Source organism: Jatropha curcas, chromosome 10, assembly GCF_041381405.1.
Source record: "Jatropha curcas cultivar XTBG-Jc1 chromosome 10, XTBG_Jcur_1.0, whole genome shotgun sequence".
NCBI lineage: Eukaryota > Viridiplantae > Streptophyta > Magnoliopsida > Malpighiales > Euphorbiaceae > Jatropha > Jatropha curcas.
The window spans coordinates 6,981,084-6,995,059 of NC_143160.1; the positions used below are offsets into that span (position 1 = coordinate 6,981,084).

General features: G+C 37.4%; 1 protein-coding gene across 2 annotated transcripts; it reads right to left on the minus strand.

The window, feature by feature from the left end:
* Positions 1 to 846: 846 nt before the first annotated feature.
* LOC105640644 (uncharacterized) lies at positions 847 to 8,489 on the minus strand. 2 transcript variants are annotated; one of them, XM_037637074.2, is made up of 7 exons: positions 8,245 to 8,489; positions 8,016 to 8,057; positions 6,810 to 7,867; positions 6,103 to 6,306; positions 4,892 to 5,795; positions 2,321 to 4,751; positions 847 to 1,325 (listed from the first exon to the last, which is right to left on the minus strand). In XM_037637074.2, exons 3-7 carry the CDS (start codon positions 7,780 to 7,782, stop codon positions 1,296 to 1,298), a joined length of 4,542 nt encoding a protein of 1,513 aa, XP_037493002.1. In that variant the 5' UTR covers positions 7,783 to 7,867; positions 8,016 to 8,057; positions 8,245 to 8,489; the 3' UTR covers positions 847 to 1,295. The 2 variants fall into 2 exon arrangements, with proteins under 2 accessions (XP_037493002.1, XP_012080401.1); XM_012225011.4 differs by lacking the exon at positions 8,016 to 8,057.
* Positions 8,490 to 13,976: the final 5,487 nt, after the last annotated feature.

A 13,976-nucleotide genomic window follows, 5' to 3' on the forward strand; every position in this document is an offset into this window, starting at 1 on the left:
TGATCTTGCTGCATTCATCCTCCATATAGAGAGCTCCATCAAAGTTTCCTCGAGCAAATGTTTTAAGAAGACCCTCCATATGTTTCGTGCACTCATCACTGGCTAAACACTCACATTAACACATGATGCCTATTGGTAGCACCCAGCTTCATGTAAAATAATAGAATATCACAAAATCAAATCCATCAGCTGATAAAATCTATGGGAAAGGACGAGCTTACTTCACATTGATAGATGATAATAGACTACGATGAATATGTTCAATATATTCCTTATACACATACCATGGCGATTAGGAAGTAGATAGAGTCGAAAAATGAAAATTCCAAACCTAAATCAAGGCAGAAGACTGAAAGTTCCCTCTTTGTTTCTCAATTTAGTTATTCAACACATCAGCTTCACAATTTGGCATCATCTCTCTAAAATGATTAAATAGCTAATGAATTAAAAATCAGCTACATGCATAAATTCATTCTTATACTTCGAAAACGAAAAAGAAAACCTTATGGCACTCTCAACTTTTACCTTTAACTTATTGAATTCTTAAATTTATAAAATTACACTTATTAAACACTTCAACTTGCAAAACATTTTTTATTAAACATTCCAACTTGTAAAGCTAGACCAATTAAACACTTATTAAATAGTTAAAAAATGTAAAAATTGTTGTTCCAAAAGTTGTAATAATCACACATCAAATTAATATTTTATATATAAATGCCAAAGGTACCAAAATACTATGGTTGTTAGTATGGAGAGTTGTGCAATGTTACCAAAATTTATTACTTTAGGAGCATAATAGGTCCATTGCATAGTTTGGAGTGCCACAATTTTTCTCGTGTAAAGTACAATGGCGAATTTGTGTGTTTGGCTATTAAAAATCAAATATCAATTCCCCCATCATGACTTGTGACCATAAAACATCGGGCAATATACAAAGAGATCACTAGAGAGCAGAATTGCTACAGATAAAATAGAAGGCACAACAATTATATGTAAGGAAGCACATTACATACACATTTTGGAGCTCCCTCAGAACTTTCCTGAGGTCGATAAAGGATCCATCATTTAATTCATCTTGTCATGGACCTCTATATATTCCTGTGCTATAGCAGGGACAAGCCTCATCAAATACCAGCAATCTACTAAATGGCAACTCAAAATTTTCAATTTATTCTCACAGCTCCGTAGCTTCGACCAAGTTCCAGGGCTCCAAATTCCGATGGCAGAGAAGTCCAGAGTGGAAATTCAACCAAGTCAAAATCATCAATTAAAACCATTGGAAACATTGACTTCTACCCTTTGGCATACTTATCCACATAACCCTGCAAATCATAGTTAAATAATCAGGGAATCAAAATTATGTCTAAATTGAGCTGAACAGGGGAAAAAAAAAAAAAAAAAAAGAAATGCTACTCTATTCACCTGAAAAGTAAATTTAATGCTTCTTTTTCTAGCTAGACTAAGATTTATCTATTACAACAGATGTGCACATTCATTTTCTAAAAGTAATTTGCCATAATAGCCTCAGCACAATCTGGACTTATTTTATCATGAACAAGCATTCAATGCAATTTGTCATAATTAGGTGCCTTTCAGTTGGGGTCATTCTTTAGTGGAAAAGAGTATTGGAACTGTTTAAATTTAATATTGTCATAAAATGCACTATCTGATCAATAAGACCTCATAAAACAAAGCTTAATACCCATATTCTGTTGAACAATGAAGTATCTAATTTATCGTGCACAAGCTTAAAACATACAAAATCCAAAATCGAACTCAAAAGACAAAGAAATGACTTCTTTGCAATACTATATCATTTTTGATTTCTCATCCTTGATGGATTGGCAAGCATACATTCATGACCACTTGCATAGGGGGCCAGTAAAAGGGTGGTTGTTGGACTGTTTTTAAAACAAGTGACACTGATGCATGTTATCCAGACAAACTGCTTCAACAAAGTTTTAAGAAGAAAAGATCCAAAATCAATCACGTTTTTCCTGGGGACAAGTCATTGAAACTCAATAAGTAGACGTATAAGAGAATCTCAAAAAGATTATGGAAGCCTTATCATTCAATAGATGCCGGATGATAAGTCATATATCTCCAAGGAACAAGCATGGTTTGCAAAACTCAAAAGAATCCCTTTCCAATTATCAGTTGTGACAAAGATTGAAGCATCTGGGGCATAAATGTATTTCTAAACATGTTTTCACTCAATTTTTTATTTTACTGATTTATTAAGCAAAAGCTCGGTTGGCATGCATTTGTCCATTAAGTCATCTAAGAGAAGAAGCAAAAGCCTAAAGAAAGGACTTACCATCACAAGTTTCATTAATTTCCTCTGTGAAGAGTCAATATATTGGTTTATCTTTGCTTTAGACTTGGGCATCTGGTGGCTCTTCATTGCTCCTGACACCTTATCAACAGTCTTCTTGACGACAGTCTTGAATGTTTCTTTACTCATGTTACCCTGTCTCCATGATGGCTTTAAAACTTCCTTTACAAAATCTGCAAGGCAAGCCTTGAAAAGCTTCATTGACCTGGACTCCTTGCTCTTCTTGCTCTTCTCTGGGGACTTAATCTGGTCAATCTCCATCTCACCTGTATTTGTGTTTGTTAAATCATTAGGATTACTCTGGCTTCCATTTTCAATATCACCAACTTCTTCATCTGCTGTCTCGCCAAATTCCTCATTATCAAGAGATGTAGCAAGCGCAAAGCCACCCGCATCTTTCTTCTTGTTGTTCTCTTCCACATCCAACAATTGATTTGAGCTTTTGAGCAACTTTATATCAGACTCACCAGAGGGTTCCCACTTCTGAATACAATCTGATTTCCTGTATGCGTTTGAAGATGGCTCAATGCTGTCAAAGAGTGGATCATACTGATCACCACCTGATCTAGGATTAAGTTTACTGAGACCCCTGGCAGGAGTTGGTGAAGTTGACAGTCTTGATCCGGCACCTCCATCAACTGAAGCATTGCTCAAACTTAAAGGATGATCATGCTTGCTACCAGGGGTTGTGTCTTTTTCTTGCCTGAAGACATCAGAACTGAATCTGGAGCTGAGTGGCTTCTCAAAAGTAGATGCGTAAGGATTAAAGTGAGTTGACTTTGGTACTCCAAATTCAGGCAGATGTGATTGCTGATTTCTGTCTTGAATATCTGGTGGATATCTAGAAGAAGTGATTTTCCCTGGCAGACCATAGACACTATCAGGCACCGCATGATGCAAACCATGGGGTGGCCATTCCTGCTGTGAATATGGACGAATCTGAGAAGTAGACTTTCCAATCTCTCCAGGATCACCAGAAAATGATTGCATTTTGGTTGCAGACGCTTCCTGTGGAAAGGACATAGGTAGAGGGTAATTGTTGCTCCGAGTAATGGAGCCTGAAACACCTAAAGGATGCATTGGAAGCTGTTTCAAACGCTCTTCTCCAAAAGTAGTGGTACCTCCAAATTGTTGGCCAGATAGATTGCATCCAGGCAGAGCCTTCAACCTAAAATCTTCCACTTGTAATGGAGCCTGTTGAGGCTCTTGCACTGGAGGGTAGGCTCGATGCTGGAAGTCACCAACCTGAGGATTACCAGACAATTCAACTGAGTATGGTCTTGAGAACATCTGAGAACCAAATTCACCCTTCGGAGGCATGCAACTCTGCTGAAATTGCAGAGTAACACCTGGTTGTGTAGTTCCTACATTTATGGTTGGACCATGTGGAGGTAATAGCGGGGGTGGGGGAGGTAAGGATACAGAAGAGGAATATGGTGGTACAGGAAAAAGAGAATTTTGATTGGGCAACATGTAAGATGGAAAACTTTCTAAAGGAGCAGATTGAGAATGAAATTCTGCAGTTTTTGGTATCAAGTTATAATCCCTCGATAGCTGCGTTGTATGTGAAGCATTATTACCTTCTGCAGTTGGAGCAGAAAGAGGAAAAGGGGGCATCTGGGAGGGATTATGTAGAGAATCTGCAGAATTTGGAAGAGTTTCACTAGCATGAAGCTCCTTTGGAGAAGTTCTAGATATTTTATCTGGAGATGAATCAGATATAGAAGAATCATCGGTGTGCAGCACAGGGTGATCAACATCTTGAAGCACTGGATCTGAAATAAAAGACTGAGGTTGCTGAATAACAGAGTCCTCCAGAGAGGGAAATAGATTCTTACAAGTTTCACCAGTTGATTTCAGGATGTTAGCAACAGTTGAAGGTTTAGAAGGAAAACTATCAACAACTATTGGCTGGTCTGATTCCATCACTTCCTGAAAATTCCTATCCACAACAGTTGTACCATTTGCAGACTTCTCTTTAACTATTTTAGTTTCTGGCACTTTAGTAGCAACCACTCTAAAATTGTCAGATTTAATTATGATAGGATCTTCTCTGTTGTGAAATATGGTGTCATCTTTGGTAGCACGACTGCCACTAGCAGATATATCATAATTGCCCCCCATTTTCTGCTCATGATCTGATACCTTTAATGAGAATTCATCTTTACGATTCTTTGAACTGGGATGAAGTTGCTCTGATCGTTGCTTGCTCCTATGATTCCTTGACCCATCATTTTTCTCAGAATCATGGTGCATATAGCGACATGATGCTCCACGGTAGCACCTGCCTCGGAGGAAGTCGAAACATTCTGGGATTTGACCTTTTCCCCGTCCTGTAATGCCATTGTTAATCTCACCAGCATGCCTGAAAGAGGGAGACCTGCTCCTACTTCTTCGATTCCTGGGAGACCAGCTAAACAAATACCAAGAGATTCAACCTCTTCCAGAGATGATGAGAAAAAAATATGAGCTAAAAGCACAGTAAATACCCTAGGATTTCTAAACCACTAAAAACGTAACAATACAACAAATACACAAACACTTTATCCTTACCTGCGAGATCTACTTCTCTTTTCTCTTCTCCTCCGAGGACGACTCCTACTCCTCCTACTCCTACTCCTCCTCCTCCTCCTATATGGAGGTGATAGGCTCCGGCTCCGGCTCCGGCTTCTCCCTCTTTTATTACGCCTTCGAGCAAGGTGTGAATCATCAGAATCACTATCACTAGCACCTTCTTTGAACAGTCTTCCAAACTTATCTATTTTCGGTGCATTTGAAGTACTTTTATCTTCATTTTCTTTCTCATCTTTACTTCTAGAAGCAACTTTTGCCCATCTACCTTCCGAGGCATCTTCTTTTGGTAAAGCCTCGAGAGAACCACCAAGGGCAATAGATTGCGGGTTTTCGCATTTGGTATTAACAAGTTCAGCTGTCAATCCACTTGAAGTAGATGTTGGCACATTGTCCTTAAATTCTCCTTGTGAATCTGAGGCAAAGTCTGAAGGTCTATATAATTTGCCAAATTCAGAAACCTGCCCAAATTCCCTTTCAGTCTTGTAGGGACTCCTAGACCCAGTATCTATCTTCAAATTACTTCCAGTATCTGCATGCAGATATTCACCAACAGCAAGTAATGTTGAAACTGTTTCACGATTGGCATCTTTTAGACATGGATCATTGTCATTTTCTGAGCTGTCATTAGAATCATAGTCCTGTAGGAGTCTAAATGGGCTACTGCCTTTTATTTCTTGACCAGGATATTTGTCAGAATTTATGCATTCAGCAGCTGCTGCAGAACTGGATGAACTTTTACTATTTGCCGAGGGTGTAGAAGAATTCACTCTCTCACTGGAAAGCATATATTCAGAAGCTCCAGTTGGATTATTAACTGGGCTTTTAACTCTGGAAACTGAACTCCCAAATCTCAAGTCATCACAACTGGAGTTGAATTTTGATCCTGTGTATTACACCCAAGATAAACTCATTAGTTAAGCAACATATAAAAAGGTCACTCTAGTAAATTTAATACAAATAATCCAAAACTACATGAAACTTGCTTGAGCCACTGGTAGCAACTATTAACATTAACAAGGAATATACAACAAAATCATGAAGCAGCCAGTTTATTAATAGACAAATTAAAAGCTCCACAATATATAATTCACTCATTGACAACAAAGAATGCATATCAAAGAGGACAAGATGGCAGAAAATGCTTAAATTGATCTTTAAAGAAAAGCCAGAGCATGGGAATAAAAATTTACCCTGTTCACCCAGTTTTGTGGAGCCAGAGAATAAGAAGTCATTATCAGATAAAACTAATGTTGCTGCCTCAGATCTCGACGAACTTGACAGCGCATGTAACTGCTTTTTTGCATCAAGTTCACTGCTTACTGGATCAGTAGCTTGAATCAGACGTTCAGTTGGCTGATTCACTGAATGGTCATTGTAAGACATGGTGATATCATCTGAAAGCACCAAACCAGAAAAGAAAAACAATCAACAACTTCAGCAATGCAACTGAAATGCACAAAAAAAGTTAAGAATTTAAATACAAAGTATATTTGCCCATATTACATTAGTCTGCATGTAACTCATTTCTTCTATGAACTGAGACAAAACTAAACAATTCCGGGAAGTTACACAATAACATTGGCAAAGGCCACTTACTGCCACATGGGCATGGGACAGACAAAGCACATGTTATGTATGTTACTACATAAGCTTAAACATAAAGATTGAGACTGCAATTGGATAGAGAATTGAAATCAAAGGATTCGAATCTGTGTTTTTTTTTTTTTTTTTTTTTTTTTTGGAACTTTTAGTTCAAAATACCACTTTATTTAGTTTCAAACGAGATAGATTCTTCTAGACAAATGAAAGGGAAGAGAGGAGGCGTTGAAGGGACAATCTCTGAAAATCTTAATAGACTTAAAAAATTCCAAACACAAACATAAACAATAACATTAACCTTCCATTTCCATGTCAGAATCAGCAGGTGAATGGGCTTCTGCTGGCTTAGGTGGAGGATGAGGAACATCAGGTACCACAATTCTCTTTGACGTTAAGGCATCTCCCCCAAGATTATCTACCCCACTGCAACTTCCGCCTTCCAGAAAACGACTGCTAAGATCCGTAGAAAAATTATGTGCAGGAATATTATGCTCATCTTTATTAAGAGAATTCACTTCATTATAAGAAGTGCCTGATTTGTTGCCAGATTGTGTACTGGAATGGAGATCAGACTGACAAGCCAAGTTGGAACCAGAAGGGAGAGGGAAAGACATTGACGCTGGGGAAGAGACAGGTGATGTTGAAGGTGGAACTGGTGGCTGCGGTAGTGAGGGAGCCACTGAAGACATTTGAGAGTTTCCAACAGTTGCCTCTGAAGTACTCACAGATAAGGCGGAAGTAGAAAAATTAGACGTGGGAGGGTGAGGTGGGGGTGGTGGAATTTGCTGTAGACCCTGCACAAGAGGTGGCAGCTGAGGCGACTGATGGATTGGAGTTTTATATAATGTCTGACCATGTGAAGGTGGAGGGGGTAAATTTCTCGGAGGCAATTGGGCATGTGAACCAGGAGGAGGGCCAGGAGCTATATAAGAATGTTGTGGATTTTGTTGTGCAGTGACATATATATTTGGTAATGGAGCACTCCCATGAATTGCAGGCGGTGGATGCAAATAAGGCTGACCAGGGCTCGGCATCCCTCTGGGTGGAGCTTGCCGAACGGTAAGATGAGGTGCCAGAGGACCATGCTGATATATATGCATGCCAGGCTGACCAGGACGAGGTGGGACTTGAGTTAGCGGCAGCAGAGGACCGTGTTGAAAATTGAGAGGTAAAGGAGGTGGCAAAGCCGGCAAATGCTGCAAATACGGAGGTGGCCTGGGTGTCTGAGGTCCTTGTCTAGATTGAGCATCATAACTGCCTTGACTGTACATCTCAAATTCTGCAACTTGATAACTACCCTCCAAAATTTTCCACAAGAAGCGCAATGGAAATCAATAAAGAGCTTGAGTAGTATATCTGACAAAAAAAGAAAGAAAGAAACAAATAAGAAGCTTCTTATCAACCCAAAAACAATTATCAAGCAAAAAGCACCAACCAACCCAATCATCAATAGAGTAAATAAAAAATAAACAAAATTGGAAGCAAAAAAAAAAAAAAAAAAAACCAATCAATCAATCTCCAATGCCATCACCATTTACATCAAGACCTGCAGTAACCAAATAGCAGAAACTCAAAATTCACTTTTTCTACATTCCTAAACTTAATGGGCAGTTCACATATGTGGTAGAGAATACAGATTCAATGACTACTATACGTGCAAATTTATGAACAAACATGAGAGAATCAATAATCAATCATACAAGAAAAAAAAATCAAGTTATGAATGAACTTACCGATCCACAATGAGATATAAATAGGAAATAACAAACCCTAAAGGTGGAGAATTTGGAAAACTGTAGCATTGATTATAGGTTTCCTTGGGATTTAGTCAGGTTGCGAAGAAGTCTGATTTTAATTTTTATAAACCCTAATATAGAAGAAGAAGAAGAAGATGAATAAGAAGAAGAAGCTCTTGGAGTCATGCTATTCTGTGTAAGGTATTTTCTTTTATTCGGTTATGTGTAACTCAGCGTGAGAATAAAGAAAAGTCCTCTAGAATATAATTTCCATATAATAACTATGTATTGAATTAACTTAAACTCTTTAAATGTGGATAATTGAATTTAAAAACATTTATTTAATGATGTGATGTCCATGAAACGAATCATTTATTATTCAAGGTTTTTTTTTTTTTTTTTTTTTCATTAGGAACCAATAGACCACCCTAAAATAATCGCCCAATTGAAGAATTTCAATCATTTTAATTTATTTTGAAAAGAGTTTAAATATATTAATTTATATGGCAGCTATCTTCCAACACAAACGAAAATGGCAGGATTTTTTTTTTTTTTAATCACGGTTGTCCAAAGTTCATTGACCTAATTGATTTGGATTCGGAGGCAAAGTTTATTATGCGGGAGGAAATATTATATATCAATAAATAAGCTATTTGAAAGCCAATCAGTTGTGCCTAGTTGATTTTCTCACCTACTTGAGAAATGAAATGTCTTAAATTCGAGTCATTTCGGCTACGATTATTTTCATCGATTTAGTGAATTAAAAGGGGATTATCCCCTATTGTGCATTGTCCCCAAAGACATCAGCAAAGATCAACTATGATATACCTAGCTAGCAGTCAAAGTATTTTTTTTTTCTTTTTTAATTTATAAAGCTTTAAAAACCAGTTGGAATTCAAGATGTCTTCTTTTATTAAGGGTTTATAAACCTTTAAAAAACATTTAAGCCGTCTAAATTGATTCAAAATCATAATTTAAAATGAAAAAACATATATTTATCTTTAAAAATGTTTAATAATATAGATAATATTTCAGAATTATTGTGATCCTCATAACTTAGTTCAAACTTAATGTTGTGTATCTAAGGTATTTAATAAAAATGTAGCCCATAATTTAATTTTTATACTAGAGTTATTTATAATCCTGTAATTTCTAAGTTGAATTTTATTTATGATATTCAAATATAATTCAAATTTTAAATTATATATTAAAACTATATTTGTAATCTCAAATAATTCTATTTGTTTAAATATAGCTTTTGTAATGCTAAAAGGTTAACTCAAAATTATGATTTTGTATTATTAGCCATTCATAAACTATGTAAAGTTGAAAACAACAATGGTGATCTTTTAAACTACTTTGAATAGTTGTATCTCTAAAACAAAAAATACTTTGAATAATTGCATTTTTTTAATTTATAAAATTTGGTAAGTAGTTCGAATAAAAAGATTACGAACAGTCAAACCAAACAAACCTTAAGACCTTCAATTCTTTCAAACTAAAAAAATGAAAAGGTAAGTAACCAACATCTAAAACAATCACGCTTGTTGAAGTAGATAACAACATATTTTTCACTGAAAATTTTATGGCAATCAATATTTATTAAATACTTTAATTTATAAAATGTATTAAATAGGTCAATTTATAAACTAATTTTATTAAAAATTCTCCAATGTATAAAATTACACTGATTGAATACTTATCCAACAATTAAAATTGTAAAAATTACTATTTTAAAAAATTGTATTAAACGACATTTTAAATAAATATTTTACTTATAAAAATCAAAAATCTTAAAAAAAATTATTGTCATCACTACAAAGAACTGTGCTATGTTATTAAATTTCGTGATTCTAAGAGTGTATAATATTTGGATGCCACGATATTTATAACAAAAAATAATATGGGTAAATTTATATGTTCGCTGTTATTAGTTTAATAGTTTCATTTAAATATTTATTGTGTTTAGAGTTGCAAAATGAACTCAAATTTGATTTTATTAACGTTTTATTTATTTATTTATTGGTCCTTTTGATGTGTGTGTGTTTTTTTTTTTTTTTTTTTTTTTTTTTGAGTATTAGGGAAGGGGGTTTTTGAATCTGAATCTGTAATTAAATTATAATTGCATTTATCACTAGGCTATACTTTAGCGTACTCATTTGATATGTTATTTCATGCTTCTTTATTTATTAAAAAAAAAAAACTTCATTTTGGTGTTTCTTTAATCTCTTGTTTTGAAAGTTAACCATTCTTATCCTAAGTTAGAAGATAGAGAGAGAAAATGACAATCCAAAAATTTGCATTTAAAGGTAAGATACCTTTTTTTTTTTTTTTTTACCAAAACAAATAAATTGTAAATTTTTTGAATAAAACTTATGTGGATATATAAACTACTCACTCTCTCTCTTCATTTATTTCAAATTATAATATTTTTTTTCCATAAGATGATATATTTTATTGTTTTTTTGTTGTATATTCATATTTAATATATGCCCATTGATTCTTGTGCTAAAATAATAAATGCTGATCAATTATTATGTGGGAGACCTTCACGTCCGGTTCGGAGGGCGGGGATATCCCGACCCTACTATCATTATGCCTTTGCAATGTTACTTGGTTCAACTCTATTTGTGACCTTTTCTCGTATGTGGGACTCTCTATCTTCTTGGGTAGATAATCGATCGTCTTTCATTTTGATAGTGAGTACTTTTTATAATAATAAGTCAAGTCAAGAATAATAATCGAACTGGAGGAGCTTTTAAGCGACTGTAAGGAGAAGAGCGAAAAGCCAGGATCGCTTGGTAAGCAAGCAAGCAGGCGCCAACTCCCAGTTCTTTCTCTTCTCTCTTTTTTTAAAGAAGAGACTCTTTTTTGTTTTTGATGGGATGGTGAAGGGATGATCTAGGGTAGGAAGAAGCGATAGCAGCCAGCTCGACGTATGTTCGCATACTTTCAGGTGTTATTTGAAGATTGATTCCGGATTGAATTGACAAAGAAGAAAGGGCAGCGGAAAGAAACTCCACCACCGCTAGAGGAGAGAACGAACGCTTTTTGCCCAAGAGGGAGAGTTGGGGAAGAAGTCTACCATACCCTGTCTTTTTTCGAACATTCTTTCTTGAGGTCCGTCTTTTCGGCTGAATTGATTGACTATGAAGGACAGTCACAGGAGCGGAGCAGCTTCGCCGTCTAGGGGATGGAGCAAAACGCCACTATCTACACTATTTCTTTAGTAGCCAGACCAGTAGAGACTGGATTAGCGATCAAAGGGACCACTTTCTAGGCTAGCCGGGGGCGGAATTCAATTCCACTCGACCACTTCAGGTTTTGGGGTAGGGAGAGGTGAATGCCCCAGTACGTATGCGATAGAGTATACAGATACTTGAATTGCCCTGAAATCATCAAAGAAAGCAACGGGAAATCAAAGCTTGATCTTGATGTCTGACTTTCCCGAATAGACTCCCGAAGGAGAAGAAGTAGTTAGAACTGAAGCTCTGGCATGGTAAACTTCCTCTCAGAAGGACTGATCCGGAGGATAGTCAATCTGTACATAGGCGCATTGAATTGGCTGGAATAAGTTCTGGTGCTTTTTTTTGTCGCCGAAAAAGTTTTAATCGGATAAAGACTAATGAAACTTTCCTTTCAAGATTGGAACGAAGACCAAGAAAGAATAGATCGCCTAGTCTCTAGTATAATTAATTAGTTACTATTACTATAGGCAATGAATCTTGTAAGGAGCGGGAAGTAAAAAAAAATCATTAGCTCTGGTTCACCGTCTTTATTAATTTAAAGTTGATCGAGAAACCTCCGCCCAGGAGCTCCTGTCGCGGTTGACCCATCATCATCTCGCGTCGCGTCCCTCTCGGATGGAAGCCCGAAGCATATCTTTAGTTAGTTCCTGAGCTCCATGTTGCCAAAGCGAGCAGTCCCCCCAACTAGCATCTTATCTTATGGGGTTGGGGAGGAGATAGACTATGGGAAAAGCCTATACTGGCGCTAGCGTCGAAGTCAGTTGACTAACTTCCTTCGCTTCGTATCGAAACAGCATTGGAAGGTGAAGGGCAAAGGGTAAGGCAAAGGCAAAAGGGGTATCAGCAGTTCGAGGAAGTGTTCCATAAAGGGGTTCCCCACAAGCGAGAAGGGTTAAAAAGGAGCTAATGGGCTAAAGGGCAGACTCTCAGTAGTAAGACTCACTCTAACGTGGTGGATAAGGCGCTAACAATCTCTAGTTCTTATCAGTGCTTCGATGGCGATCCAGATGAGCCAACCGATCAAAACGAGTAAGAGGCAGCTCCCTTCAGACTAGCAGTTTATAATCAAGCAGTAGCTTCGGGCAAGTTAGTTTGACAGCAAGCTGACAAGGGAAAGAGACTTAGCCAATCTAGCCCAAAGAAAAAAAAGATGTATTTCTAGTTAGATCTTATCTTATAAAGCTTAGGAAAGTGGTACCTTACGCAAGCAAGCATCTTTTCCCAAGGCAGGATAATATGAATATAGATAATTCCCTGAGAGGGCTAACGATAAGAGAGCTTCTATGAATCCTTCTTTACCTTTGTTTCCCTGGGAGCCTGTTCCATTTTCAGTTTTGTTTGAAGGTAAGCCATTGTGTAAGCAATTTATTTAGGGAGTATCAAGTAAGCCGGGTCCTCTTTTATTTCCAATTCATACCGATTTCGGTATACAGAGACCAGCTTCCCGCTCCGAATTTTGGGGCTCAGACAAGCAACGAGCCTGCCTTACGACGCCCGAGGTGGCTTCCGTTCGGAAACCGTAAAAGAGAGAAGTAGATAGATAGACGGTTACCTAACCGCAAATGTCCTTCGGCTAAAAGGCAAAAACACTATTGTTTCATACATTCGCCTTTTCTCTTTTTTCCTGTCGGCAGTGAGAGCTTCGATCACACCACACCTTGAAAGTCCTGTCACTTGAGAGTGAAGAAGGGCCAAAGTGTAGATAGATCCTTGTATCCCAAATGCTTGGACTCCAGATAAAAGAGGAAAAGAAACGCCCGATTAACCAGCAGATTATGAGGACGGGACCCGGAGTTGCTTGCTACGTAGGGCCACCATCAACAACAACGGAAACAAGAAGAGCAGGAACGCCCATTTCGGCTGCAACAACATATGACAAGCGACTCTCCAGAAAAGAAACGTGGCAAATTTTACTTAAACCCTGGCACGACTAACTGGCTAAAAAGAATAGTTAAATAGAACCTAACCCGCTTCCCATTAAACTCAGCACACCCACGATACCAGGAACCACAACACCTTCGAACAATAAGATATAAAGATAGCACATTCAGAAGAGGAAATGGCGGTTTAGGCGACCGGAAGAAGAGGTTTTTATGGGGAGGGAAGTTCGCTGCTGATGGGACGGGTCCATAAAGATCTTACCCTGCCGATCAACCGGTTACACCCGGAAAGCCCTAAGGATATAATATAGGTCTAGAGGCCAGCTTACCCTCACCGTTAGGGCCCTTCCTTCTTCCCTTTGTCCTCCTCTAGGAAGTGGCGGCCCTTCAGAAAAAATTTCTTATGGTACATCCTTACTAGGCCAGGAATCCTCGAAAGGTGAACTCCCATTACCCTATTAAGGGACGGGTCCTTTATGCCAAAAGCTTGGACAAATTCTCTAACTCTAGTTCGGAAAAAATCCTGAAAGTATCTTATGATATCTTGTTGACGGGTGTGAAAAGAGCACGCAAATGACATAGCTATAAATAAGGGTAAAAC

Coding starts and splice junctions, on each gene's coding strand:
- LOC105640644 (XM_012225011.4), bottom strand. CDS start 7,782: ATGTACAGTCAAGGCAGTTATGATGCTCAATCTAGACAAGGACCTCAG. Junction 5,796..6,102: donor CACAAAACTGGGTGAACAGG/GTAAATTTTTAT, acceptor TGTAATACACAG/GATCAAAATTCAACTCCAGT. Junction 1,326..2,320: donor AATTAATGAAACTTGTGATG/GTAAGTCCTTTC, acceptor TATGATTTGCAG/GGTTATGTGGATAAGTATGC.